General features: G+C 46.6%; 1 protein-coding gene and 1 long non-coding RNA gene across 2 annotated transcripts; one reads left to right on the top strand and one right to left on the bottom strand.

Annotated features, from left to right (window-relative positions):
- Positions 1 to 5408: 5408 nt before the first annotated feature.
- Positions 5409 to 11558, bottom strand: LOC115521420. The gene is made up of 3 exons (XR_004343920.1): positions 11159 to 11558; positions 10073 to 10203; positions 5409 to 5461 (listed from the first exon to the last, which is right to left on the bottom strand). It is a non-coding gene; the product is annotated as an uncharacterized LOC115521420 (long non-coding RNA).
- A 1038-nt stretch (positions 11559 to 12596) lies between these two features.
- ERRFI1 (ERBB receptor feedback inhibitor 1) lies at positions 12597 to 24838 on the top strand. The gene is given in 4 exon segments (XM_030325305.1): positions 12597 to 22109; positions 22224 to 22243; positions 22246 to 22299; positions 23190 to 24838. Coding segments are annotated over 4 exon segments (1380 nt in total). The 5' UTR covers positions 12597 to 21987; the 3' UTR covers positions 24374 to 24838.
- The last annotated feature ends 2236 nt before the right edge of the window (positions 24839 to 27074 follow it).

Genomic DNA, 27074 nt, shown 5'->3' with positions numbered 1-27074 from the left:
AGGACAGGGACAACATTAAGAGACAAGCAAGCGTGGACCTTACTCCACAGTGTGACAAAGCTGTAGAGCTGACAGGACCCAGGAAGGGAGTGTAATTCTTAGAGGAAGAAGGGACATGGACAGCATCAGCTAAGATCGTGCTCCCGTGTGTAAAAATGGAACAGCAAAGGCCAGAAAACAGAGAATGTGCCTCCTTGAAAGGGACTAAAAAGATACATTGCAAAAAATAGAAAGTAGAGGTTTTTGGCCAGGATCCCTTACATCTGGAATCTCCTGTTTTTTTTCAGCATAACAGGAATCAAACCCTGCAGTGAAAACTTCACTTTTAAAACAGGCATGTTTTATCTTAGACTTTTCAGTATTAGCGCGTGCATACTCCCAACGTACGGAAGTTGTGAGGGATGAGTATGTTTATTCTCTCTCTCTCTCTCTCTCTCCTTTCCTTCTCCTCCTCCTGCCTCTACATATATGGAACAATAAAACTTTAAAAGCATACTTGTAATTTTTGCTAAACACATTTATCTCAAGTTTTGTGACCAGTAATTCTACAGCAAGGAAGCACCTATCTGTGAGATATCATTGTATCTGTAAATGTCTCGTTTCTTCAGGAGAGAAGACCTCTATCTGCAGTCTATATTTGCGATGTTCTTTCTTATTTTAAGCTGTTGATAATAAGGTGTTTAACCACAAAATAAGTATCACGTGCTTTCTCTGTCCCCATGCATCCCGTAGCTAACAAAAACAGAGGGGGGGACTCAGAATCTTTAAAATCCTGCTTCGGTGAAATGTCCTCTGTACCTATGACCCCATCTCACAAACTAATAAGCTGTATAACTACATGCTAGTCTGTCCTCCAGAATACACATCAGAGCCAGATGGAAATTCCACTGACCAAATTAAAACACACTAATTGGGCATCAAATTTCTCCCGAAAATGTTCCTTCCCAGCATCAGAGATGAGGTATCGTGTGGGTGTCGGATGTACAGCTAAGAGGAAATTCATTCTTTCTGTACAAATAAATCATTCAAATTCACTTCACTGAACTCTCTTTGGCTCCTAGAAATGATCAAATGTAGGATGTGGGAAATGTAACTGCTCACACATCCAAAAGGTTTATTCAGTGAATGGAAACAAGAATAGTGGAAACAAGACAGCTAAATCATTTTTTAGATAAGATGTGTTCCTTTGCAAAACAATTCTAGAAAATCAAAAGCTACATCTGGGGTACAGATGGATACAGATGCTCTTAGCTTCAAGTGGATGTATGCAAAAATCTCTGTTCAAATACGCTAAATGTTTTAAACAATTGATCTTAAGGGGCGCCTGGGTGGCTCAGTCAGTTGAGTGTCCAGCTTCGGCTCAGGTCATGATCTCGCGGTCTGTGGGTTCGAGCCCCACATCGGGCTCTGTGCTGACAGCTAGGAGCCTGGAGCCTGCTTCAGATTCTGTGTCTCCCTCTCTCTCTCTCTCTCTGTCCCTCCCCCACTCATGCTCTGTCTCTCTCCCTCTCTCAAAAAAAAACATTAAAAAAAAAAAGAATTGATGTTAAGACATTCCATTCTAACATTAATTCCTAGTTCATAGCATCACCAAAAACACACTGTATAAATTAACCCTATAGTATAGGGACACCTGGGTGGCTCAGTCAGTTAAGCATCTGACTCTTTGTTTTGGTTCAGGTCATGATCTCATGGTTTGTAGGATCAAGCCCCGCATGGGGCTCTGCGCCCACAACACAGAACCTGCTTGAGATTCTCTCTCTCTCTCTCTCTCTCTCTCTCTGTCTCCCTCTGCCCTTCCCCCATGCTCTCTCTCTCTTAAAAGAAATAAACATTTTTAAAAATATATTTAAAAAATTAACCTTACAGTTAGGAATTCCCACCAACATAGGCAGCTCCATGAATTGCAATGAATTTTCCAGCTATTGTACAAGTCTCATGATGATTCAAAAATAATTGAACTTCCAAATTTTTTTCAGAATAGTTGACCTGACCTGAAAGCCACTGATAATGTTTACAGAAGCCTTAAATAGCTCAGTATTCCTCAGGTCAACGTCAACATCAACAGTGACAAATCATGTTAATAGCACGTACCCTTGATATGATGTGATAAAAAAGGCACTTTACTTCTATGATCGTCCTCTTTTAAACCAAAAGCGGTACGAGAAAAACATTACATAAAATTCCAATAGAGGGACATTGACAAAATACCTGACTAGTCCTCCTCGAGAACTGTCAAGATGATCAAAACAAGGAAAGTATGAAATTGTCACCGCCAAGAGGAGCCAAAGAGACATAACAACTAAATGTTATATGGTGCTGTGGGTAAAAACTAAATAAATCCAAATGAACAATGGAGTTCAGCTGATTATAATGTGTCACTATGGGGTGCGCCTGGGTGGCTCATTTGGTTAAGCTCAGCTCAGGTCATGATCTCACAGTCCGTGAGTTCAAGTCCCGCATCGGGCTCTGTGCTGACAACTGGAGCCTGGAGCCTGCTTCAGATTCTGGTCGTCCCGCTCTCTGACCCTCCCCCATTCATGCTCTGTTTTCTCTGACTCAAAAATAAATTTAAAAAATTTTAAAATATTTATAATGTGTCACTATGGGTCATTAATTGTAAGTAATGTTAACCAGGGGAGAAACTGGGTGCTGAGTATATGGGAACTCTGGACTGCCTTCTCAATTTTCCTGTAAATCTAAAACTGCCCTAAAAAAATAAAGTCTATTTAAAAATGTTATGCTTTTGTTTAAAATGTCATAGCTTTGGAGCACCTGGGTGGCTCAGTCAGTTAAGTATCCCACTTTGGCTCAGGTCATGATCTCAAGGTTCGTGGGATCGAGGCCCACACGTCGGGCTCAGTGCTAATAGATCAGAGCCTGGAGCCTGCTTTGGATTCTTGTCTCCCTCTGTCTCTGCCCCTTCCCCACTCACCCTCTGTCTCTCTTTCTCTCAAAATAAATAACGTGAAAAAAAAAATTTAATGCCATAGCCTCATGTCTGCCACTTATCTGTAAGTGGTTCAAATAAAAATGTAAATAATGTAAAAGAGGTAAAACAAATGTAATAATTTGTAATAATCTGTACTACTAATAGCCTGCTGTTGACTGGAAGCCTTACCCACAATGGAAATAGTCGATTAACAAATGTCTTGTAGTTATAGGCATTATGTGCTGTATTCTTTCTTTTAATGTTTATTATTTATTTTGAGAGAGGGAGCACAAGTGGGGGAGGGGCAGAAGGAGAGGGAGAGAGAGAGAACCCCACGCACTGACAGTGCAGAGCTTGATGCGGGGTTCCGTCTCACAACCACGAGATCATGACCCGAGCCAAAGTCAAGAGTCAGATGCTTAACTGACTGAGCTGCCCAGGGCACCACTATATTCTTACAATAAAGAAAGCTAGAGAAAAGCAAATGCTATTAAGAAAATCATAAGGAAGAGAAATACATTTATAGTACTGTACTGTATTCATCCAAAAAAATCCATGAACTGCATGCTTCATATTTCAAAACTGTGTTTTTCAAGGGTCACTATATTAGACTATATAATAATAGTAATAATAATAACAACTTCCAATTAGTGGTGCTAAAGAAAGAGAGATTAGAATTCCAAATAAGAAAATAAAAAATTGGAAGGCAGTGACGTGAGGTAACATGTTCTTAATCATTCCTTGTATTTTCAGAAAGGTAAAGATATTAGCTTTAGACTTTAACTATGTTAAGCATGCATCTTGCAATTTCCAGATAGCCATTTAAAAAGAGAACTAGAGAGTATAATTTTTGAATTGAGGGATGGGATGACAAAAAAAAATGTAATGACTATCCAAAAAGCAAGAAAGAAGAAAAAGAAACTTCTTACAGCGAGACAATAGAAGGTACAAACTTACATGATAAAAATAAGTTATAATTGTCAGTAAGTATATCAGTAATCACAAATAGAATCCAAGTGAAATAACTCTCTACTTAGAAGACAAATTAAAAAAAAAAAAAAAACCTCTGTGCTTTTTATAAGACACAGCTAACACTTAAGGAAACTCAAAGATTAAAAAGAACATTTGGAAAAAGATTCACCAAAATACAAACTAAATGAAATCCAGTGTGACTATAGCATACCAAACAAACAAACTTTAAAGCAAAACTTATTACTAGTAGAAGCTCATTATACATTAACAGAATGTTCAATTACCACACAGGTTTAACAATTCTAAACTTGTCATGCACCTAATAACATAGCCTCAAAATATCTAAGTAAAAATGTCAACAATATTACCAGAATAGAGTGAGGGAGAGTAGACCAACAGCCAGGGAGAATAAATAAAATAAATGGAAGCTACGATGATGAGCTACCCAGATCCCCCTGGAGGGCTGAGTCTTACTTCTGGGATTAAACCCCATACTTCTATGATTGCTGCCAGAAAATAGTCCTTACCTGTCAACCTCTTTAAAGAGTGTCTCAGCTAATAAATGGCTTTGCCCAATATGCTCTTCCTCCCAAGGGCAACCCACATCCAATGACTGGCCAGTGGGGGTGGAAGGAATAAAGATCCAGCTCCCTTGCCTAAGTTGGGACAACTCTAGAGGACCAATCCAGCTCCAAATCTTTCCATAGGATCAGCTAAGGCCTATCTTGGATCTGTACCACAGCTCAGCTTCTCTTTCTGCCCAAATCTGCTCCTTCCTCTTCCCTTCAATAGATTCCAAGAGTATACTCTAATAAATTATCCTTCATCCCAAAGCCTGTTGCCCAAGGGAAGCCAATCTGCAACAAATATCCAAGGGGGGTGGGGGAGTACTGGTAGAAAACTGAAGCATGGAATAAAAGTCAGGAAAGAAGATATGGCTATAATTAGATTTGGGCACAATTCATATAGAGGTGATAATAAAAGTTTAGGAATTGAATGTGATGGCTTAGAAACAGATAAAAATAGCTCCAGAGGATGCCTACAGCTAAGCATCTTAGAAAAAGAAGACTAGAAGACTAAGGAGGACTCAGAAGAGACACCAAAAAGGTATGATAGCGTAGTGTCATCAAGGTCAAAGAACAGAAAGCTTCAAGGTGCAAGTTACGGGGTCAAATGCTTATCCTATAGATAATGAAATTGTTGTGGATACTTGATGTATACCAAAAACACCATTTCCCTTTTCTCCTAGTCCATTGTCCAATTTGACTGTAGGAGATCACCACCCCTTCTCTGCATTTAGTTGATGTGCTTCAGGTGGAGCTAATTCTACCCATGGTTCCAAGGGTGGCCTTGCACCCAGGCTTGGCCAATCAGAGCATTCGTTCCCTGTCTCTCCATTTGAACTAGTGAGAAGCAGGCCCAGGTTTGGTTTTTGTTCAAACCATTAAATAAGCTTTTTTTTTTTTTTAATTAATGGCCCCAGGGTTTGCTGGCAGCCATCTTACCTCAGAGCTGCGGGCAGCCATCATGCCACTGAAGAACCTCAAGATGAAGTCACTACAAAATAGGACAAAACCAAAAGTTAGGGAAAGCCCAGACGTGGGTGACGTTATTTGAGCACCTAAATAAAGCAGTGCATGCAGCCACTGAGACTTGTCCAGAACTGAAGCAGTGAATTCCTTTTTATTTTAATGAACTTGAGTTGGATTTTTCTTTCTTTCTTTTTTCAATGTTTCTTTTTGAGAGAGAGAGAGAGAGAGAGAGAGAGAGAGGGAGACTGAGAGAGCGGGGGAGGGGCAGAGAGAGAGGGAAACAGAATCTGAAGCAGGCTCCAGGCTCTGAGCTGTCAGCACACAGCCCAATGCGGGGCTTGAACTCACAAATCATGAGATCATGACCTGTGCCGAAGTCCAACGTTAACCGACTGAGCCACCCAGGAGCCGAGTTGGATTTTTTTCTGTCTAGCACAGTAAAAGGTGCTGATAACATGAGGATAGATATTCTACATATTCGATTTCACATTCTACTTTTTACACCAAGCATTATAATGGAAGAATTTGCAGTGGTTGAAAGCAACCGCCTCGGTTTAAACCCACAGTTACCAGCTTTGTAACCTTGGGCGTATTACTTCACCTTGTTCATAAACCAGGCATGTAACAACATGGACTTCACAGGATTGTGTGAACGTTTAATTAATTCTTATAGGTAAGCCCTAGAACGGAGCGCCAGTTCCTAGCAAATGCTATAAAAGTGTTAGCTATTATTAGTATTATTCCTAATTACAAATCTTCATAAGGATCATTTTAATAGCTGAATAGATATTCGATATTTTACATGCCAACTGTCCTACTAACAGGCCAGGTTTTCACTATTAGAACAACACTGCATTGAGCAACTTTGAGCAGAAAGCTTTCTCTATTATGATTATTTCCTCAATGTGTCACTAGTGAAAATACTGGCTCAGGGGCGCCTGGGTGCTTCAGTGGTTAAGGTGCCTCCAACTTCAGCTCAGGTTATGGTCTCATTGTTCCTGAGTTTGAGCCCCACATTGGGCCCTCTGCGGTCAGCACAGTGCTCGCTTCAGATTTCTGTCTCCCTCTCTCTCTGCCCCTCCCCCTTGTTTTCTCTCTCTCTCTCAAAATAATAAACTTTAAAAAAAATACTGGTTCAAAGAGTCTTTGATTCTCAAAGATTTAAGGAGACAGAATCTAGTCTTGTTATGAAGACTTTTTTGCACTTTATATAAATTAAGTTTCCCATATGTTTGTCTATAATCCTACCACTGAACGTTCTCTGAATGTTTCTCTTGCTCACTACCCCGAACCTGGTATGGACTGGCACATAGTAGGAGTTCAATAGATATTTATTAATGAATGAATACATGTATGAATGAATAAAGGTTAGCCCCAAGAAGTGTTGGGATTCATTGACTTCTTACAATGCTACTGTACCTAGTCACTGAGTAATATCTCCTTGCCCTTGCCTTGCAGAGAAAATGGTAATGTTGCCTGTATTAAAAGTTCTGCAGGTACTTTATGTACAAACTAAGCCTATTTCTTAAAAGGACAAATGCTGTGGGTGTTTCTGAATATGAGTTTACAGGAAGGTGCTCATAGATTTGTGGCCGCTTGTTATCTTCCCTTCAGAGATGCTGAGAGTCTCCCATCCGTCGGGTATCTCCCCAAGGATTGCTGGTGCTTGATATTTCCCTATGGCAGACCCTCGTCTTTGGCTTAAGGCTTTATAGCCTCTTAAGTGGAAATACTACAGTTAAAGTGAGGACAGTTTATCTTAGAAATCGTTTATTGCTCCTGAAATTTAACAAATGAAAGCACCTCCCAGACAAATCAAATCATGTCTGCTAATAAGCGATAGAGAATTTGGGAATCTTGCAAAGAAAGGTGTCAGAAAATCCCTCAACGAATTTACAGCAATAACAGTGAGGAATAGCAATGATTTAAAAAAAAAAAAAAAAAAAAGGACAGTTACTGTTACTGAACCCCGACTGGGGCCTCAGACCACGTTCTAAGCACTTCCCAAATACGATCTCATTTATCTGGCCAGGAACCCTGCAGAGTAGGACCACTATTATCACCATCTTACAAAAGGCCAAGTGAGTACTTGAGTCACTGGTGGAGACAGTCAGGATGTAAACCCCAGGGTCTGCGTTCTTCATCACTGCGCCAGATTTTCTTATTCTCATTTTACACAGCATAAAAGAAACTATCTGTGACCAAGGGATCCATTTGGTAAAATTATAGCAAGTTGTTTCAGAACTAACTCCTAAGGGGTCCACCTCTCCAAAGTTTCTTTTTTCAATGCGACAGTTTTGCTCCCCACAGGTACTGTGTTTGCTGAACGATTCACTGTGTCTGTGGGCAGAATACTTCATCTCTGTGGGTGGCAACGAAAGAGTGAGGTATATTTCTGTAATCTCTTGGTGAAGAGGTGACATTCATATTTTTAATTAATTTCTTTTTAATCAATTTATTTATTAATTTATTTATTTATCTGGCAAGGGACTAGAGCACACCCTACTGGCCAGCTGATGGGAAATACAGCATTTGCTTGGGGGGGGAAACGAAATGTTAAAATTTGAAGATAAAGTCAGGTTCATGTTCAAAAGAAACCCGAAAAGCATCGTCTTGCAAACATCCAATATTCAATTAACGTACGTACGGGACACTGAAAAGTTTCTGATAGTCGTAGTTCCAGAAGTGGACTAGAACAAGAAATACAATGATCACCAATCACATCAAATGTTTGTTAAGGGAGAATTAGGTAAATGAAAAGTGGTTCAATTTAAATATAAACAACTATACGTGCTATGAAGGCAAGTTAAGCCATGGCCCTGACACTGAAACAAGAAAATGATCAGTTAAAACCAGTCTGTTCATGGGCACCTGGGTGGCTCCGTCAGATAAGCATCCGACTCCTGATTTCGGCACAGGTCATGATCTCACAGTTCCTGAGTTCGAGCCCCACATGGGGTTCTGCGCTGACACGCAGAGCTTACTTGAGACTCCCTCCCTCTCTCTCTCTCTCTGCCCACCACCCCAAAAATAAACATTAAAAAAAAAAACCTGCTCATTCTTCATGGTCTGCATATCTGCAGTATATAGCACATATACTTTTTTTTTTTCTTTTAGGGTAAAATCTAAGAAGGGGGAGGAGTATCCCTAACTACAGAAAGGAAAAAATGGACGTTGTAAAGAAATCTTTTCCCGTGCAATTTTCCAATGGCTGCTACAGTTGAAAGCTCAGAGGAGACGTCCACTGTGCTGTGGGACCTCTTCGTGACTGAATCTCAGCTCTTATCAACATGGATGTTTTATAGTAACCCACAAAGTTTATTGGATATATCTGTGCCCAGATGTCTCCAAGCCATAAAGTGGCATACTAATAAATGACCTATAAGAAATGGAATTTTTCCATTGTCATGTTTTACTGCACACTCAGCCATAAATTAGTAAAAAAGGGAAAGTGCATGGTCACATTTATATCATGAATAGACAAAAGTAACGCTCTAGAACTAAGAGGGTAATCCAGAAAGTGTCTCACTTTAAAAACATTTGACTGTTTCTACGGTTAAGACAAAACCATCTATAATCAAGAGAAAAACACCAAAATGTGCATCTTCTGCAGGATTCAATACATTCAAACATAAACTTGGATGGGTTGAAAGAGGCCCCTGTCCAGCATTGGTATGCTAGACCAGAGAAAAAGGAACAAAATCTTTAGAAAAGGAGTATCTGTGATTCTACGGTTTCTGAGCCAGAACGTCCCCTTGTTCTCACTCCAAGGACAGCTTCTTCTACACTGAGAAATGGCCAAGTGCAAAGGGGACAATTTGGTGTCAATGTGAGTAAGTCTAACATTTAGATGTTATGGTTAGTTTTTCATATTAAAAAAATAATCAGCTATATAAATTCCTTGGGAAGTGCTTCAAAATTAATGGACTGTGAGAGATGGAAAAAAAAAAAAAAGTCTGACTTTAAGCTTCTCTCTTCCTGGAGACAATTTAAAAACAAGTTAGGTTCAGTACAAAGAGGATATTTTCCCCCAAACCTCTAGTCTAGTGTTCTAATCTGTTAAAAATCAGGTGAATGATCGCCTGATACACACAAGATGCTAATATTATGCAAGCTGCTTAGCACCTTCCTTTTAAACTCTTCCCTAAATACAATATCATTGACAGGACCAGTATTATTACAAAAGATCACCATAGACTATTAGATAAAAGATTTGTGGGGTAGGAGTCTCCTCATGTAATTCAGCCACAGCCGCGGGAGCTATGTTACATGAACATACTAGAAGCCAATCCAGTAGCTATCACTATAACTGGGTTTCTCCCCCCAAGACAAACAGACATAGCTGTTTATTTTGCTCGTTTAACACAGATAGAAGAGGGGCGCCTAGGTGGCTCTGTCAGTTCAGCACCTGATTCTTGATCTCAGCTCAGGTCGTGATCTCACAGTGCTGAGTTCGAGCCCCACATCAGGCTCTGGGCTGATGGTGTGGAGCCTGCTGGGGATTCTGTCTCTCCTTCTCTCTGCCCCTCCCCCCCCCCCCGTGCTTTCTTTCTGTCTCTCTCTCTCTCAAAATAAATAAACAAAAAAATAAAATAGATCGGAAGAAAAGAATGGATTAATCATATATTATACTCACGTGATTTTATGATTTTTGACAGCTTCCCAAAACGGGACACCATACGGCTGACAACCGTAGAGCGAGTATCCCGTGGATCTTCTTTCTCTAAAGAAGGGGTGTGTTTGGATTGGTTGCTCTGGCAATTATCGCTGTTAATGAATAGGGGAATGGAAAAGCATGCCAATAAGAGCCAAAAGCACAAATTACAACTGTATTGTAGTGGCTTGAATTAGCGTAACGAGGTTCCTTTTCGGATGAAACTTGAGTTTCATCCAGGTCCCCATTCAGTAAACGCTCTGCACTGTGAGGGTCTGAAAAGATGTTCTCTGGCAAGTTCTCAGGCTAGTTCTTTTTATACACTGATAACACATATGGCTAAGTCTTCAACATAAATGACACCAAAATGGGGGAGAACGATCTGGAGTTCCCGCACAGGCAAAGAGCCTAATTTGGTGAAGAAAGCCAGAGAGTATTTGTAAACGATTCCATCATCCTAAAATAATAACTAAATCAATGGCAATAAGACCATAAGTTGGTTGACCCGACTCAGGACCTATGACCCCAGAGCCCCCATAGACCAGAAACAGCCCATCAGAAAGGAGAGGAGAGCTCGTCTGCTAAACATGGGTTTGTCTTGCAACTGAGAGAGGGTCAAAGGGATACTTCAGATTTGTGCGTGCGCGCGTGTGTGTGCGTGAAGCCCTTGAATTCAAAACTGGGCCTTGAATCGAATTTAAAAGGAATGTAAGTGAATAACAGGGGAGAAAAAGGCAAATCGTTCATGGAGTGCGTAAGTTAATAGTGTAACCTGATAATGAGGTCAGAATCTCATTCTATGTGTTAAACTCCCCCAATTAGGTAGTGCTAACTGTGTAAACTCTCGGGCGCAATTGCTGAAACCAAGAAGGGGCTCTCCAAGGCGAAGGAGGTCAGCCGGAGGTCCTGTGGCCTCTACTTAAGAGAGAGTACCATTCAGGTGACTGTTCCGGTTAAAACTGGAAGGGTTTCTGTCTGTTTGCTTTTTTCTTACTTTAGTTACTCTTGGTTTGTTATCATTTGTATTATTTATTTTTCGGTTAACGATAGAAGCCTAAGTTGCATCACCTTCCAGGGGAGAAGCCTCCTCCTGCAGGCTAGCTGGTGTTTGTCCTTGGGCATCGCCGGCTACCCGCATGCCCGGAGATGCGGAGAGCAGCGTGGGTCTAATAAGTAACTCGAGATCGGAGACCGAAGGCGAGGCCCGGTTGGGGCTGGGGGGGCTCCTCCTGGAAGCCACGGGTCAACGGCCACAGGGCCTGGCCTTGACTTTCAAACACGTGTCGGAGGAGAGGTGGCCGGGCAGACCCGCGTTAGGAGGGCTCATGAAAGGCCCTCACACAGGATGGCCACCTTGTCCCGTGCTGTGCCGCTCTGCCCCGCGGTGTGAGACTCTGTCCCTCGACGCCCCACACGTCTCTTAATGTCCCGTGCTGCCCCACTGTGTCCACACCAGTCCCTTTCGGTCCCCTCCCACCGCCTCGGCCCGCAGGCCTACGGTGCGCGCGGGCCTCCTGCTCGCAGAGGCTCCACTCGCCATGGCCGAGAGTCTGCGGCCACGCCGGTCACCCCGCGGCGGCCGCCACGCGGACAGGGGACACCCGCCAAACCCTCCCCGGGCAGGAAACGACGGGAAACCCCGCTCGAGGCGCGGCGCCGCCTGCGGTTTGGGGCGTAACGAGGCCAAGCTGCCCGCACACCTCACAGAAAAGTTCGATGTCAGGACTCCGGGGAGGCTCGGCAGCTGCCGCTCTGACTGGGCAGAGCAAAGGCGCGGAGGCCTCCGAGGCCCAGAATCTTCCCCCTCGGAGACAAAGGCGGCGGCCCCGCCGGCCGCGCGACGCCGGTGGACCCCGCGCCAGCGCCTGAGCCGCGGCAATCGCCCCTTTAAGCGGCGCACGGGCCCCGATTGGCCGCGCGAGGGGAGGTGGGGCGCCGAGCGTCGACGTCACGGCCCCGCCACTTGCTATATAATGCGGCGTCGGCAGCCGCGCCGACGGCGGGCCGAGTGCGAGCGGGGAGCGCGAGCGGGGAGCGGCGGCCAGAGAGCGGCGAGGCGCCTGCGCGGTGTCCGGGCCCCTGATCCCGCGGCGCTGAGCCAGCCGGGACGGACATGCGCGGGAGGGCGCCGTGGGGCAGCGGCGGCTCCGCGGGGGTAAGGGGCCTGCGGGCTGGGGTGTGGAGGGGAGGGGAAGGGAGGGCGGTGCCGCCCCACGCCCCCGCCCCGCCGGGCCCCTGCGCGGGGCTGCGGGCGGCTCCGGACTCTGGCGGGTCCCGGGGCGCCGAGTGGGTCGCCGCGACGCGGAGTCTCCCCGGGGACCGACGGCCGGCCGGGGGGAGGGGCCGGCCCTGGGGCGCTGCGTGGGGGCCGGGCTGCGGGAGCGCGGCCTCGGCGTCCTCCTTCCACAATGGGGCTGCGCTCCCCCTGCGCGCGCCGTGTGCCCGTCCGTCGCGTCCCGGACGCTGTGCTGGGGGATGGCCGGCCCCGCGTGTCCCCCTACTCGCGCTCTTCGGAGACGGTGGCTGTCGTCCCCGCCGGGGTCCTTGAACCCCGCGGAGTAGTTCCGAGTCCCCCTCCGCCTGTCCTCGGAATCGTGGGTCCTTTGCTCTCATTCTGCTTCCGAAGGACGGGGAGCGCAGGGTTCTGGTTCGGAACGTGAGTGCTCGGTGGGTTGTTCCTGCGCGCGCGTGCGTGTGTGCGTGGTGCGTGTGTGTGTGTGTGTGTATCACAGCCTCGTACAAATGAAATGACTTCTTACCATGATTGGTGCTGTATTGGTGCTTGCTAGGTCTTTATTAGGATTTCGTCACTGCTTGAAGAAACCAGTCTCTTCCCTGATAAAAAATATGAATAGATTGTTAGTCATAAACTCAAGTGCAGTCAGAATAGATTGTAGCTTTAAAAGAGATGTGTTGGTGACTTGAGGTACCCTGCAACACAGGTAGGGCCGGACTGGTTTTCTAAGCAACTGTCAGAGGTGAAGAAAGGTGAGGTTAAAATGCCTTTCTTCTTCTTTTCTGAAGACAGTGTTCTGCACGGTTTTCAACTTTTATAAATGTGTAAGAATGCAAAGGGTGTATGTTGCTGAGAATACTGAAATATCCAAGTTCACCATACCAAGTCTTGCCTCCCCCCACCCCCCCCCCCCACCATAATTAGAGTTTTAAGCGAGGTTTTGCCTAAACAGACCAGACAGGAGGAGGCCGGGTACCCATTTCACTAAATGACCACAAATTTTGCTGAGACAATAAAATTGGTTTCTTGTTAATGGTGCTATGATTGGTTACCAGTATGTTATCAAATAGCATATTCCCATCTCCTCCAGATATTAGCAGATCTGGAGAGAAATACATACAGGTTTTAGCCTGAACTGTCAGACACTCTTTTGTCATTCTCCTCATTTCACACAGGCTTGTTTTCACCTGTGTGTTTCGTGGGTACTGGCTGATAGGTGCTAAGGTCCTGGACTAAGCATTTATAACCTAACATATATTAGACTGTAAACTCCTTCAGGGCAGGAACTCTTCCTTGTACGGCTTCTATCTCACGCAGCCTTGCGCATAGTTGATGGTTGATACTATTGCATGAAAGCACATTTTACGTCTTAAAGCTCAGCAGGATTGACCAGTCACTGATAAGGGTGGAAAGCAGATCTCTTTATGGCTATTATGAAATGTCTGAATTATTCATATTTTCAACAGATAGGTAAAATTACTGTTTGAGAGAATTGTTTTTCCTCCTTTCAGTTCACATAGATCCTGGTCCCTCTTACCGTGAGGTTTAATTATACTGTAGACTTGAGTTTTTGTGTGAAACAACTCCTAACTGCTGCTTCTCAGAAGTTGAACCAGATAATACTCCCTTTCAGCTAATACTAATGGTAGCTTTTAAAGCAAGTTGCCTAAATTACAGGTACAATCTAACATGCTTGAAACTGACCTGAATGTCTACATACCATCAGGTTGCTTTAGAAGGTGAGCAGAGGAGGGGAAGGTGGTGCCAAGGGTAATTCCAGGAATTTGAATGTCATCAGCTCCCTCTGCCAGAGAAACAGCTCTGCTTTTAATCTAAATAAATCTGAATTGAACCTCATCATCAGGATTCCTTTCGCATCTTTTGGTGCTGGTGTTTGGCCATGCTTGTACAAGCTAATGAATAACTCACTAGATCACTAGATAAACGAGATCCACTTGTGGCTTTTCTGGCGTTATCCACACAGCATAAATGCATACTTGGAAAGGTGGATAAAACTGGTGAGTTTCAGAGTTCTGAATGTTAGTTGCCAGCGGAAACAGAGGAATTTGCTTTAAGGTAGGGAAAAGGTAGTGTGGCCTTCAGGTTTTCAGAAGGGAAAAGGATTCTGCAATTTGGAGTCATTGTTGAGACTTCAGTCCAATTCCATATACTGACAAATTGGGTAGCATTACTAAAAGACCAACGTTCCAGGCCTAAGTGAGTGTATTTGTCAAACCCGGGCCTCTGCTGTGTGAGTTTTAGCCCTTGTCCACTGCAGAGTGGTCCATGGTTCAGCATTACAGAGGAAGCAGGAGGATGGTAAGGATGAGAAGACATTGTCCAGAGCTTTTATTGAAGATCCACAGAACATGAATTGACCAGCTAGAGATTATTTACAATACCATTTCCTGTGCCTGGAATGCTCTTCTGACTCCTCGCATGGCTGCCTCTTTTTCATCCTTAAATTTCAGTTTAGAAAGTCACCTCAGAGAGGTCTTCCCTAACCGCTTGCGTACATCCAGTCTCCCTTCCTGATCCTCCCTTGGAAGTTATCACAATCGGAAATTGCTTGCTTGCTGGTTGTCTCCTCATTAGGTTGAGACTTCCTCAGCAGCGCCCTGTCTCCTTCACTAGCATAGCATCTACTCCAGAATAAGCATCTGATAACGACTTGTGAAAATAATTCATCCTTGCTTCCTAAGAATTTGTGAGTGAAACCCTGTGAGTGGAGTTCTGATCTCTGTGATTGACTTGTGATGAGGTCTCGTACATTTCACATTTCACTCGGCCATTCCTGCATCAGTTTCCCAAGAACATTGGCAAGAGAAGGGAGGTTGTTGCCATAAAATGAAGATGCTTTGGAGAGGAGAGGAGGCCTGGAAAGGATCTCAGGAAGTGCTGGGTCATAGGGCAGAAGAGCCCCGATGGCCCTTCTGCGAACGGGAAGATGTTTTCACTTCCTCATCCGCAAAATGGACAGTGTCATCCCTGCCTCCTTCCAGGGATGTTGTGGGGATCAGGTGAGCTAATGTGTCAGAAAGTGCTTTGTAATTTGTAGCACGCTTTACAAATACAAGATATTCTGTTACTAAGTTCCAGACTTGAAAATAGAGCCTGATTATAATGCCATCGCTGGGATCTGTGCTGGGAGAGTATATAAAAAGGAGGCCCATTGGGTATATTGTAATATCCCCTTTTATGGGTAAAGACAGATCCGTGTGATCCCAGATATCATGTTGTAACGGGTTATGTAATGGTGGGGCATCAGTGTATCAATTAAAGATTGAGGGCTTCAAAAGAACTGCTTGCAGTGGTCACAGAATATAAGAGTCATACCTTCACCCACCCTTCTAGAGGATACATAGGCCAGATGCGCAGTTCATAACTTTCACAGGAGAATTGAGGGAGGTGAAGTAAAACAGGAAATTTCACAGTCCACGGGTTACCCAAGAAAAACTAGTACCAGGCAGCAAATCCCAGGACAGTCTGCCTGAGCCACCCTTAACATGAGCCTTGTAGTGGGTCAGACCTTATTCCCAGTCTGAAGAGCCCGAGGGGCGTGGAGGCCCAGCGGTGTGGTGGTGGTGAGAGCCTGGCTTAGCTGTCAGCCCCACAGCTCACCAGCTATGACCCTGGAGCAAGTTACTCACCTCCGAGTGCCTCCAGCCCCGCATCTGTAAATGAAGGTAATGGTAGTAACCCGCCCCACACGGTTGTTGAGAAGATTAAATAGTTATACATATAAATCACCCAGAACAATGCCTGTCAGATGAGTTTATTATTCTTACTGGCTTTATGTTCATTGTAACAATCTGGAGTTACCCATTGGGTGACTCCAGTGCTCATTAAGTAAATTTAAAGTTTTAAAGACTCCTTTCCCATCATTAGACTATTGTGCTCGTTGTCATTAAGATTAGAATAGAACCCACGTATCTTTTCCATTGGGAAATCTATTATGTGTGTGTCTAAAAGGAATAATATTTTCCCATCCTGTGTGTGTGTGTGTGTGTGTGTGTGTGTGGTGTGTGTGTGTGTGTATTGCTGCTGGTCGGGCACTCTGTAGGAAGAGTTACAAAGGACAAGAGACTATCCCCGCTCTCGTACATTTCTGCCATTGCGCGAAGATTGTGTGGGACACTAAGTGAATCAAAAGGCTATTGATGACTATGGCAGTGGAACGAATAGGTTTTTGTTAGTTTGCCGTTTCTTAAAATACTCAGCTAGAAAATACTCTGGATTATTCCAGAAATTAGGTCACTTAGCTTTGATTTCAGCAGTCTGAAGATAATTATTTTCCTTGTTGCCTCAGTTTTACCACCTACAAGTGGGTCGTCTGTGCTCCCACGCTGGAGAGAGGTGAGGACTGGAGCTTCAGGGGACAGAATGTTCCTCTCACCATGTAGAACCGTCTCCATCGCTGCTGAAACCAGCACGCTTACCTGGAATTCATGCAGGAGAATTCTAATTACATTTTATTTATTAACTTAATATAAAAGACATTAACTTCTCTATGCTTTTGCTATGAAGGCCATTTATGCTTTCTGTGACAGCAGGGGACCACAAAGGAAATTTCTGAACCTCCCCCTTCACTCCCTTCGTCCAAATTGCAGTCTGTTAAAGGGAAATCTGAGAAAAGGCCCGAGTTAGGGCCTTTGATTGTGAAGAGTCCTTTGCTAGTAGTAAACTCAGATCACGCAGCACCCTAACTGTCGTAAACACTGAATGTGTTCGATGAATATTGAATCAGTAAGTTTTCTCGTATTATTAATAAAAGTTACAATTCTGTGAAACGCTAAACTAAATGTTCAGTGTGTCAAATAGCTTGGGTGCTAGTGCTTTAGACACTGATCACAATAAAGTCATGGATTTTGTTTTGTTTTTAATGTTCTGAAAGGTGATTATTTTAGGCATTTTCAGACTGAAGATAAACACGCAGATGTTGGTTTATTTGGTTGGCTTATCCGAATCATGGGATTTGTCATGCTCCAAAATCAGTTTCTTTTTACAAATTTTGGCTCTAAGTAGGATTATCTTTTATCTCCCTTGGTAAGGAAATAGTCGTGTAGGTAGTTGTTAAATAAGGTTGAAAAGACCCATTTATCACCCTGAATAAACAGAAATCAGGTTCTCAAACCAGATTGAGAGAAGGAAATTACATCACACTTTAAATAAGGAAGCACTGGGCAGAACTGGGTGAGTTGTATGACAAAAATGTGCCCCTCCCCCTCTTGTGGATTGCTTCTGAGATTTATTAATGAGATCTGGTGGCAAGGTAAACACATCTAGGTTACCCTCTGAAGGTAGCCTCGTTTAAAAAAGAAAACGTTTTCGAAGTGACTTCCCCTCAAGCTAAAGGCATGTGATTTCACCTTAATAAAGCATGTGTGTATGCTCTGTGGTGGTAGCCTTTTTTGTTTCTTTAAGGAAAGTGACCTTAAATTTAGCAACAAAAAACAGTAGGTACAAAAAGGAAGAGTGTGGAAGAGAAGGTGAAATTCGTTATTTCAGAAAGCTCTTCCCTGGTTGCTTAAGTAAATATACAGTAACAGAAACCAGTCTGCAAATGGTCCATTTTAGGTTTTGGAAATGAATTTAATGCAAATGCCTTGCCTGCTGCTTCCCTGAACTTGTTACATTATTATCAGGAGGTTATCCCTTAGTTTGCTGATTTACAGTAAACGTGAATCTGTCCTGTCATTACTTTTTTAAAAATGAGATTAGTATTTTCTCAGTATCGATTTAGTAAATATTTACTAGAATGAATGACACCAGGATCTACCCGGGAGTGGAGGTGGGGGGAGGGTCCCAAAAGATTTGGAGGATGAGTAAGGAGTCAGGGCATGGCACAAAACAGCGCAAGAGTGGAGACCCCGCTGTGGCTTTTCAGAAGGGAAGTGGTGAGTGGAGAAGGTGGTGTGACAGGTGGCCTCCAAGGACAAGGTGGATTCTAACAGATTTGGGGAAGACAGAAGCCGGAGTTTGAAAAAGGTGGGTCAGGGTCTGCCTTGTTTTCAAGGCTATAACCCGAAGGGCTTTGATTTAGAAGCCCTTGAAGATTTTTGAGCAGTGGAAGATCTGAATTTGAGCTCCAGTTCAGGAATATTGATCTGGTCCTGGTGTGGTAGGCTGGATTAGGTATTTTCACACGCAGGGCAGTGTGGTTCCAGTGAACGGAAGGAAGACGGGTTTGAGAAGCTGCGTAGAAATAGGCTATGGAACTTGGTCGTTGAATGTATACCTGTAACTCAGGTTAAGAGTGGTGCCTGCGGAAGCTTGATCCTCCGATCCTCGCAGACCCCGAACTGGTTTGGGAAGGGGGATGGGGTGTGAAGTAAGTGACATGAGTTCGGTCTGTAGAGCTGCAGATGCCAGAGGACCGTCCAAGTGGAAAGATAATCACCAGACAATAGGAAATGCAAAGTGGAAGCTTGAGCCGGGGCGGGGGTGGAGGTTCAGGAGAGGGAGGAGCTGTCTGGCAGAGCTGGAGCCATCGCAGTGGACCAAAACTGGGGTGGGGGGGGGCGAGGGTTGCGAGGAGAGAAAATAGAGGGAGGGCTGCCGCAGGAAACAGATGGTTTTAGGGGATATTATATTTTGTCTTGAAGTTTTTTTAAAAAAGTGATGTTAATAAGAAAAAGTCGTTCATATCTGGGATTGCTATTTAACTGACTAGTGATGGATTTTAGGAAAGTTCTTACACCCAGGGTCATTTAGGTCCCGTCCTACACCGCGCTGCTGCGTGCACATTCTCCTTCCTACTTTGTGTTTCGTCCAAGAATGCCATCTTGTACTTAGAGACTCTGATCTGCGCGCGTACGCGTGTTTTCTGCCGTTGCTGCCTAATGAATTGTCAGGTAGACTTAGTTTGACAGTCACACTGGAACAAGATTCGAAACACTGGCTCAGTGGTGTTTCTTTTGACTTGACGTTGACCTGGCTGATCTTCCCTAGGAGGAGTGCATATGGAAGGCTTGGGGAGTTCGGAGTTCGGAGTTCGGAGGGAGGCGGGGAAGAGGTGGCTTCCTGCCTCCGCTGGCTTCCCCAGGAACGCGCAGGAAACGCTTGCTCCCAAACCTACGGCACGTCCCCCTTCCCGAGTCTGCAGTTGGAAGTTATTTCCAAAAGAGAACACGAAGCTCGCTTCTCCGAGCAGCAAGTAGGAAGTCCGGACAGTTTCATAACATGGCCCATTCACAATTCCCCATTGAAATGTGGAGGCAGGGTCACCTTCTATGAATACACAAAGACACTATTGTGGTCAGAAGTGAGCTGGCTTAGTGAACACAATTCTTTTTATACTAAAAAAATTTTTTGCTTAAGAAAGCTAACAAGTCGGTGATGGGAACAATGAATAAAAAATAACTTTCGAGAACGTATACGAAATTTTAAGGGGCCACTGAAATGTGAGTTTAGAATTCCGAGGCCATTCCAGCAGAGGCGATAGTTACACAATCATTCTGTTGAAAGCTAAGATTTAGATGGCATTAGGAGGCTGACACACAGTAATTACGCGAGCACTTGCTGGCCTGCAGACAGGTGGGGGTTGGGCCTCCAGAATCCCCCGCAGCATTTTCCTGTAATCTGGATGAGTGATCTCCAAACGTGTGCTTTCAAACTACTTAAATACCATATTCTTCTTCCTATCTGGCCTTTCGTTTTTACATCACCCTGGATGCTTGCCCCGTGGTCTTGCCCCAGCTTGCGGGGCGCTGGGGGAAAGCGCCACATACCTACAGGCCAGGTGCCTGGAGGGAGCCCCAAGCAGTGTTTTCTAAAAATGGGTTTTCAAAAAAAATTTTTTTGTAGATTTCCTTAATCCAGGTGAGGTAAGAACACAACGTGTTTGATTTCAATCCTCTAAAGACCAAAAATGACAAATCAAAAGACGACCTGCCACTAACTTAGATTTCTTAAATGGCGGGTGGTTGTTTTTTTCCCCCCTGTTCTTCATCCTGTATCTTTGAGCAACGGATCACAGAAAAAGGATGCTTGACTCTTTGAAATAATGTTTGAAACCTATTTAAGTCTCTGCCTAACGTATCGAGGCAGCTGGCTTTAGGAGGGTAAAAAGGTGAGGACCAGTGACCAGGACCCATCTGCACTTTGTCCCTGAAACTTTGCTGCTGGCTCTCCATTTCCTTTTGCGTGAAAACCAAACGGTAAACACTCGCAGACTATGTTTTAGCTCTGTAGCTAAAAAAAAAAAAAAAAAAAAAAAAAAAAAAAGACTGTGCTTTATTCATTGTAGACATTGGATGCTGATGATGGTAAAAGTCAGATGGGGTCGGGTAGTAATCGTCCAGCGAGCATTCACCTCTTGAGCACTTCCGGTGTTCCAGGTAGTGATGATCGGGACCCAGCCTCTTTTCTGGACTTGCAGTCTAGCGGGTGACAGATTTGTCCATACAACAACAACAAAATGGCCCGTGTACCCCCTCCGCCCTCCACCGCGGATGTGTCGCTCATCTGAGTCACCCCGGGTCCTTGGCACACCACCCGGCTCTCGGGGGGCGCACACATGCTTGGTGAGAGAATGGGAAAGCCTCGCCAGGTGGCTGTGCACATCCCAGAGGGGGTCAGTGTTGCACGGAGAGTTGACACATTGCGTCCTAGTGTCTACAAGAAAAAGTCTCGACTGGCTATAAGCAAACATGAATATCTGAAGAAAGCAGAGATGGATGCTAACGAGCCCTTCTAGAAAGAGGGTGTGGGGCCTGGGGGACCGCAGACACTGGCCATCTGACAAGGGCGAGGGCCCTCACACTGAGGCACTACTAGATTGAGGAAAAGGCGCCTGCTTCACCTCTGTAATCCTTGCCTTGCAGCGAGGCAAGACTCGGATCCCCAGGCACTTCGTACAGAAGAATGTGAAGAATGTGCCTTTAAGTTTGTCTTTCTAGAGGGAGGAGGAAGCTGTCCAGTCCTCCGACAAAGCTAGTGGCCTTGCAGAACTTGATTTTTACAGGATAATGGAAATTAGTATCTTCACCTGGAACTCTTTCTTTATTCTCAAACAGGCAGTACCTGGAGAATCTGTCCTCCTGGGCCAAGCCTGAAATGCAGCCTGCAGACAGCTGCCAGGCAGGGGGGTAACCTGGGGCCGCAGTAGGATCTCTCGTTCTGTCGAAGCTCTGGGTTTAGTGAACGTTCGAGCCGCAGTACTGAACGCAGTAATTTCTGAGATCGCTTTGTTGGCTGGGGGGACGGCGAGCCCCATGGCCGTGACCTCCGCACCCTGGAAGGTCGGATGGGAAGTTAGAGAACTGCGTGCTGGGGACAAGTGAGCGCGATGTGCTGTGTAGCTGTCTGGCCGCAGTGGGAGTCCGCTGTTGCCCATCGTACATTATAGCTCACTTTGCTGAAAACGTTTCAAAGCTTTGATTAGTATTTCCCCCCAAAATTGTTCTTAATGTCTCCATTTAAGTACCATCGTGAAAAGTGAGAATTCGCTCATGCGAAGATGTCGGAATTGAATGAACGCCTGTCACTACGTTTTTCTGCCCGGCATCCCCTGAAGTTCTCTGGTACTAGCTAGCGTGGGTATTTCGGAATTGTTTATTCTCTCGTCTTTTTGTCATCCCCACCCCTAGGGACCTCGAGCTGCTGGTTGGTGACAGATCCCTAGGCGTCCCCAGTGAGGAGACCTCCAGAGTAAGGCACAATGTCCACAGCAGGAGTTGCTGCCCAGGAGATTCGAGTCCCGTTGAAAACCGGATTCCTGCACGATGGCCAAGCCTTGAGGACCGTGAGGGCCTGCTGGGGCGGCCGCAGCGAGTTTGAAAAGTGAGTGCGGGACGGAACGTCCCCTGGAATCTCCCAGCCCGTGATTTTAAAACAAGACCGAGAATATGGTGGCTACTCACCTCACGATCAAGGTGTTTTTTCCTTCCCTTTCAGTCACTTTTTGAACATCGACCCGATACCATGGCCTACAGCCTCAACTCTTCGGCCCAGGAGCACCTCACATCTCTTGGTACGTGTCCTGAAACTCCACGGGGAGGGAGCTGGTGCTTCAAGGGGAAGTTGACAGTGGGGATGGTGCTGGTGCGTCCTCCGGGGTGACTTTTAAGCGAGGAAGCCACCTGAACTATTTCCAGCAGTAGCCTGACCCCTAGTGGCGGCAGGTTCTGAAGAGAACGCATTGGGCCCTCAGCCTCCCCGCCTTCACCCTGACTCACTGATGCCCTGACGACCTGGGTGCAGAAGCGCCGTCGTTCACAGTCCGCGGGTTCTAAGCCCGGCTCTGTTCCATGTTTAACTTGTGGAGACCTTGGGCCAGATCCCTCCCCTTTCTTACTGGTGTTGGATCCCCGTGTGAGGGAAATCAGGGAGTGTACGTGTGGATGAACACTTGCGAGGGTGTTCTCTGCTGTCTGGTGCTTGTGACGTGACCGCTGTGGTCCTTAGATTTTTGTCAAGAGCGCGTAGCGCATCGCAGGCAGGTCCACACTCTCCTAATGCCGTGACGGCTCCAACCGTGAGGACCCGGTCTTATCTCCCTCACAGCCTGCGTGCCTCGTATTGTCGCGTCTCTTAAATGGCTAGGCCGGTGTGGTGTGGTATTCACGTAAATTATATGCTGCCCCCTTCTGCGAATTTTGCGCACGTCACCAGACCTGCCCGAGATGTGTGGGTGTGCACCGTGCACACGGCCAAGGAAGATAGAAGAGATAATTTGTTCTTTGAACCAGATCGTGTGTATTAGCAATCTTCTGGCCTCTAATTACACCTGTGGCCGTCGCCTGGGTGTCCTCGGGATTGCCGCGACCGAGCGTCGGATACCCCAGCAGAAAGCTGCCGGAGCCCGGGCGGCTGGGGAGGGCACGGCGGCTCTTTGGCTAACCTCTGTCTCGTGCATTCCAGGGCGCGCTGCGACGTCCGCGCCAAGGAGCGGCAGCCACTTTGCAGAGCACGGCCCCTCCCAGAAGCCCAGCTTGGCCCCTCTCATCATTCCCCCGGGCGAGCACCCGGGACCGCGGGAAGAGGAGCGAGTCGCGTGTGGTTTTAGGAAACTCTCGGTGAACGGCGTGTGTGCTTCTCCCCCTCCGCTCACACCCATAAAGAGCCCCCCTTCCCCCTTCCCCTGCACGGCCCTCTGTGAACGCGGTTCCCGGCCCCTCCCGCCACTGCCCATCTCCGAAGACCTCTCTCTGGACGAGACAGACTGCGAGGTCGAGTTCCTGACCAGCTCGGACACGGACTTCCTCTTGGAAGACTGTACGCTTTCTGGCTTCAAATACGATGTTCCTGGCAGGCGAAGCTTCCGTGGGTGTGGACAGATCAACTACGCGTATTTTGATACCCCAGCTGTCTCCGCGGCAGATCTCAGCCAGGCGCCTGAGCAGAATGGAGGTGTGCAAAATTCAAATCCTCCTCTGCCTCAGACCCACCGGAGATTAAGAAGGTCTCATTCGGGACCAGCTGGATCCTTCAACAAGCCGGCCATCAGGATATCCAGCTACATCCACAGAGCTTCTCCGAACTCCGACGAAGACAAACCCGAGGTGCCCCCCAGGGTCCCCATTCCTCCTCGGCCCGTGAAGCCAGATTACAGAAGGTGGTCGGCGGAAGTCACTTCCAGCACCTACAGCGACGAAGACCGGCCTCCCAAAGTACCACCGAGAGAACCGTTATCACGGAGTAACTCCCGCACGCCAAGCCCCAAAAGCCTTCCGTCTTACCTCAATGGGGTCATGCCCCCCACGCAGAGCTTTGCCCCTGACCCCAAGTACGTGAGCAGCAAAGCTCTGCAGAGACAGAACAGCGAAGGGTCCGCCAGTAAGGCTCCCTGCATCCTGCCCGTCATCGAAAACGGGAAGAAGGTGAGCTCGACACACTATTACCTACTACCTGAGAGACCGCCGTACCTGGACAAGTTTGAAAAGTTTTTCCGGGAAGCAGAGGAAACAAACTCAAGCACCCACACCCAGCCGCTGTCTGCTGACCGCGGTACAGCCTCGGCCGCAGAAAAGCTGGACTCCAAGACAAGACTGGACCTGGGGGGCCACGTGAGGCGTAAACACTCGTCCTACGTGGTTTCTCCTTAGGCTTCGGCGTCGCGGGTCAGCGGGGGTTCCGTGGGAGCGAGTGGCTCCCCAGCCGCCCTCCAGGCCGGTTGAGGTTCGCAGGAAGAGGTCTCGGATTGCAGAACAGAACGGCTGAACCCTCCGTCTTAGAAAGGGTAGGGGCGGTCGCGGGGCGATCTCGGGCCGAGAATCCCCGATCGTGCCGGCGTTGGAGAAAAAAGTCTGTTCCGGTCCGTAATTTAAAAGTGGGCGGGCAGGCAGGGAAGGCTGGGGAACCTTGGACATGTGCATACGTTATAGGCCTGTGTAGAAACTCGTGCTGTAACCATAGACCGTAGCTGCAGGGTAACCAATTAGTTGCTACCTTAGAGTAATATATATTCAAGATGGTAAAAGCTGGGGGGCAACTCCTGACTGAAAATTGAGCGAATGGAAGAAAACACAGTATTGTTTAGATCAGAATCATTAAAAAAAAAAAAAAAAAAATTTTTTTTTTTTTTTTTTTTTTTTTTTTTAGTTTAGTAACTTTGAAGCATTCAGGCTCCTGGGCCCTGTGATGTTCTCCTTTAAACTTTGCAAGCAGCCTTTGTCCCCCAGGGCAGGGCGCAGTCCCTGCCGAGGCTCTGCCTGCCCAGCCTAAAAGTCACCCCGAGACCCGGCTCCTTCTCCTTCCGTTTCATTCCAGGGAGGACAGCAGCGTATCTGGCAGCCACACGTGCCCTGCTTCTCGAAAGATGCGAAGCTAACAGAATTCGCACGTCCGTTCTCCTTACGGTCCCTGCTCTGTTCTGCCCGCCACGGTGGCCCGGTCTGGCATGCGCCTCGCAGCCCCAGGGTCGCCAGGGCTCCGGGCGTCCCGTTGAAGCGATCGTGAAACCACCGGCCACGTGACAGAGTCCCTGGGGGGGCCCGTGTTGTGTTCCGTGTCGGTTTCCGTAGACTGTGTGAATGAACATGGACAACGCAAGCTGGCCTTGTGTTGCTGGTTCCCGTTCAGTATTTCCTGGGGGTGGTGTGCCTTCCACGTAAAACGCTTTTGCCCAGTAGCGCAGTGTGTTTTAATGCCACAGGCCGCGTCCGCGTCGCTCCGCTTTGGAGACCCTCCCGGCTGCCGCTTCCCTTGGATTCGGTGAGACCCGCAGCCTGCGCTCAGACACCCGCGTGCTTCGATGCATGTATCTTGTGTAGACAAGCACGAAAGAGAAGGTGCTCACTAACGGAGGTACATTACTGCAATGTTCTCTTAACAGTTAAACAAGCTGTTTACAATTCAAACTGCTGAATATTTGAGCTATTTAAAGCTTGTATTTTAGTATGAACTACATGAAGGTTGAGACATGCTTTAGAAAAATGCACTGATTTCTGCATTATGTGTACAGTGTTGGACAAAGGATTTTATTCATTTTTGTTGCATTATTTTGAATATTGTCTTTCCATTTTAATAAAGTTATAATACTATTTATGACACCGTTAACCGCGTTTCTTGCCTAAGCTCTTCTATAAAAGTTGATGTCTCCAGTACGTTCACAACCGTTACGGTCTTTAAGCACAAGGGAAAGTTTTTTTGCAGCCTCATAAATGCTTGAAATTTATGGTTGGTCCCTAAAATGAAAGTAACTTGAGCAATTAATGTTTAATATTATACGAATGCACAGTGAAGACGGCTGGGCTGTCCGTATTTCCCTTTAACAGTTCAGAAAGGGAGCAAGGGGCAGATGCTGGGGTGTCCCTGACAAAGCAGGTCCTGCCTGGGAAGGGGCTCCCCCGTCAAGGGGAACGTACGGAAGAAACGAGCGTAGGTACAAACTGGACGCGACTTTGAGTTTCAGGACTAGGTCCGGGTTGTTGGGGGCCCTTGGGAGGCTCTGCTTCTTGCTTGATGTGAGGCCACCAAAGGAACCCCAGCCCGTCCTGGCCTCTCACAAAGAGGACGGACCTGCTTCTCGCAGCTTCTAGGTGCAGGAGGAAGCTGGGCCTCTGTGCCTGAGGGCGCCCCTCCCCAGTGCCGTGGGGCTCTGCGCCCGACTGCCCCCTCTCCTGGGCCCTGTAGCCAAAGCCCAGCTGCTCCTCCCACTCCCCAGGCTGCTGGGCAATATGGTGAAGCTCTCCATGACCTTCACTGAACTTGGTATCCTCCACAGTCGGGAGTGAGGACTCGGAGGTCAGTGAGCTGGGCTGGAAGGCCACCTCCACCTCCATCTGTGTTGGGCAGATTCTTTTCATTATTTTTCTAATGTTTATTTTTGAGAGCGCGAGCAGGGGAGGGATGGGGTCGGCGTGGACAGAGGATCCAAAGCGAGCTCTGCGCTGACAATAGCCCCATGTGGGGCTCGGATTCACAAACCAGATCATGATCTGAGCCGAAGTTAGACGCTTAACCAGCTGAGCCACCCAGGTGCCCCAGTGCTGGGCATATTCTTTAAAATCTCAGTCCTTGGGTAAAACTTGTTGGGGGGGGAGGGTTGGGGGGGGCCATGATACCCACTACGTGGAATTATCTGTGACAACTAACTGCCTGTAAACCGTGGCAGCTGGCACGCAGTGAAGGCCCAATACAGGGATGGATTCTGTGGTCATCGGTTGCTCGCAATTGCCCTGAAAGGTGTTACTTCTGACCTTTTACAGATGAAGAAATGGGCTCAGGGAGTTGGTTCAACAGACACATGTTGGGGAATACCACCCCCTGCTAGACCCTGGGAGAGAGGCATACTCCCTGCCTGCT

This window comes from Lynx canadensis, chromosome C1, assembly GCF_007474595.2.
Source record: "Lynx canadensis isolate LIC74 chromosome C1, mLynCan4.pri.v2, whole genome shotgun sequence".
Taxonomy (NCBI): Eukaryota; Metazoa; Chordata; class Mammalia; order Carnivora; family Felidae; genus Lynx; species Lynx canadensis.
The sequence above is the reverse complement of the archived record's forward strand: the minus strand, read 5'-3'. Positions and strand labels throughout refer to the sequence as shown.